The following is a 2,500-nucleotide window of genomic DNA, read 5'->3' on the forward strand; positions in this document are numbered from 1 at the left end:
GAGGATAACAATCCTGACGGTGGACATGTCCTACTGCAGGTGGAACACCAAAACTACAGGTAGATGTTATCTATCAAATCTATTCAACTACAACGGGGGACCACCACCACCTCAGTCAGTTAGTCCTTTGATGACGCCGCCGTCCCCGTCGCCGTCGCCGTCGACAACAGGTAAAACTAAATACATCCAGAAACCTCAACTAAAAACTTTTATTTACACGAGCAGAAGTCGTTGTCATGTCACATCTTGACTAACCTCCACTTCATAATAATAACAATAGAGCGTTTACATTGCACCATAACAAACACATTGCGGCGTCTATTTGAAGATCTTCCCTTGGAAGTAATCAAACATCTAATCACCGAAGGCGCACCGTGTCACATGGTTAGAACAAGGTGAAGAAATGTCACCCTTACGAATTCAAGTCAAATATTATGTCATTTAATGAGGGAAAACGTTAGCTAAGAGAACACAATTCTTTTGCTTAAATGTTAATAGCTTTGATGTTTTCGTGAGAGTTAATCTAAACAGCCAATGAAAAGAGACGAATGAATCACGTGACTCATTTCAAGGTCAAGTCTTAATCAAAACATCCTAGTCATGTAGGTGGTACGTCTTTTCAAATCTATAGTTTGTCAAAGTATGATAAAAAGTGACCAATTGTCTCAAACCGACGTGTATAATAATAAATATATATATATATATATATATATATATATATATATATATATATATATATATATACATACATACATATATATATATATATATATATATATATATATATATATATATATATATATATATATATGCAGGTCTGATATCCGAACTCGATTTTGAGCCGAGTCTGACATTATTGTAATGAACAATATTTTTTGTCTTTTTGTTGTTGTTGAGATTTCCATTACAACAACGAGCCCATAATGAAATGGGTTACCAGACCTGCAACTAAGTGCACGACGACTCAAGCGGTATTTAATCGGGGATGAAGAAAGTAACGAATTAAATAACAAAGAACATTCCATGTAAACTGATGTTATCTATTAGGAGATGACCTTAGAGCTTTGTGGACACATAACTATAAAGGAACCTTTTAACACATTCACCGTAGATTTACAAATAGGGAAGAAAAGTCGTGACATCAAACGCTCAACTCTTTTGGTTCCTAAATCATTGGAAGTGTGTATGTAACCAGTCCTTCGGATTATTCGTAATGAATAGGTTACATAAAGGTGGCATAATTATTTCAATAGCAGGATGTGTAGGCAAATTCTTAAGATTACAGGACGTAAAATAACAAGGATCTTTATTGACGACAAGCATTGATTTAGACTAGAAAATAATATACCAATACTCTGAAACTAGAAGATAAATTATACCAGTCAGTCTTCATCCGGAAGACTGGTTTCACACTTCCAATGAGATTGGAACCAGCTTTTCGACACCACACTTTTGTTCCCTATATCAATATTGTATCTATTTTGAGATGGTATTAGAGCTTGGTTGACACAGGGGTATTCAAAAACCTTTTAACACATTCACTTGATGAGTTACGAAATAAATGACGATCATCGCATTCTGGGCTCGGGAGTTGAAGGCACCTGTTGATGAAGACAATGAATAAATATATAATTAATAAAATTCCTTTTATTCATCCCCAAGGGGAAATTTGTCTTTAGGGTCTATTCCAAGGGAGGGCTGGAATAGCCCAGGCGTCCGCCGCAGTGCAGCGCCGCAAAGTGCGAGCTAGGGCGAGGTGACTTGATCAAGGCCACACAGCGAGGCGGGTAGTCGAACTCGGTACCTTTTGGGTACGAAGCAAAGACCGTACCGCTGAGTCACGCTGTCCCATTAAAAAAAAATAGAATGATATAAAAGTTAATAAAAGAAGAAGAATGAGAGGAAGACAACAAGAAATATGGAAGAGGAGAGTAAGTTGAGAAGGGAAAAAGCAAAATGAGATTTGTATCCTGGAGGGTTCGGACATGTTAAGAGACGAGAGAGGGAGTACACGGGAAAGAAAGAATTGGATATACAATTAGCGGGGAAAAGAAAAAAAAAAAAAGGGACGCCCGAAGACTAGATGGTAGGATATTGTGCGGCTATGTGGTCTTGTGGTATGACACTCGCTTTCGGATCAGAAGTTCCTGGGTTCGACATCGCTCGGCGCATAGTTGAGTCCTTGGAAAAGGCTCTGTACTCACATTCTCTCACCGTACTCGGGTGTAAAATGAGAACCTGGCCGTTAACAGCGTTGTCTCTGTAGGAAAAAAAATCGTAATATCGGCTAACAAGCGTCATGTCTTGTACTACATGTTACGTGTTGCTGTTGGTCACGGACCCCTTGTAAAGCGCTTTGCGCACGTTTAGTGGACATTGCGCTATATAAAAGCTCAATTTAAAGAATATTATAATAGATCTTAGAACGAACGAACAACACATACCATTCAATGAAAAAATATGATAACATTTGAGAAAGATAACTAATAGGTGATGATGA

The 2,500-nt window shown here is 37.9% G+C and overlaps 1 protein-coding gene across 1 annotated transcript in view; it reads right to left on the reverse strand.

The window, feature by feature from the left end:
* The window catches only part of LOC144969523 (ras-related and estrogen-regulated growth inhibitor-like protein), a 14,061-nt gene that overhangs the window by 10,808 nt on the left and 753 nt on the right, over positions 1–2,500 (reverse strand). The window contains exons 2-3 of the mRNA XM_078908654.1: positions 1,527–1,601; positions 1–625 (exon numbers count right to left, since the gene is read on the reverse strand). The exon at positions 1–625 is cut by the window's left edge and continues 25 nt beyond it. Coding sequence (XP_078764780.1) covers positions 1–27 — 27 coding nt within the window. The 5' untranslated portion in view covers positions 28–625; positions 1,527–1,601. The remainder of the gene's footprint in view (positions 626–1,526; positions 1,602–2,500) is intronic.

This window comes from Berghia stephanieae, chromosome 3, assembly GCF_034508935.2.
Source record: "Berghia stephanieae isolate SIO BIC M18660-M18661 chromosome 3, UCSD_Bste_1.3, whole genome shotgun sequence".
Taxonomy (NCBI): domain Eukaryota; kingdom Metazoa; phylum Mollusca; class Gastropoda; order Nudibranchia; family Aeolidiidae; genus Berghia; species Berghia stephanieae.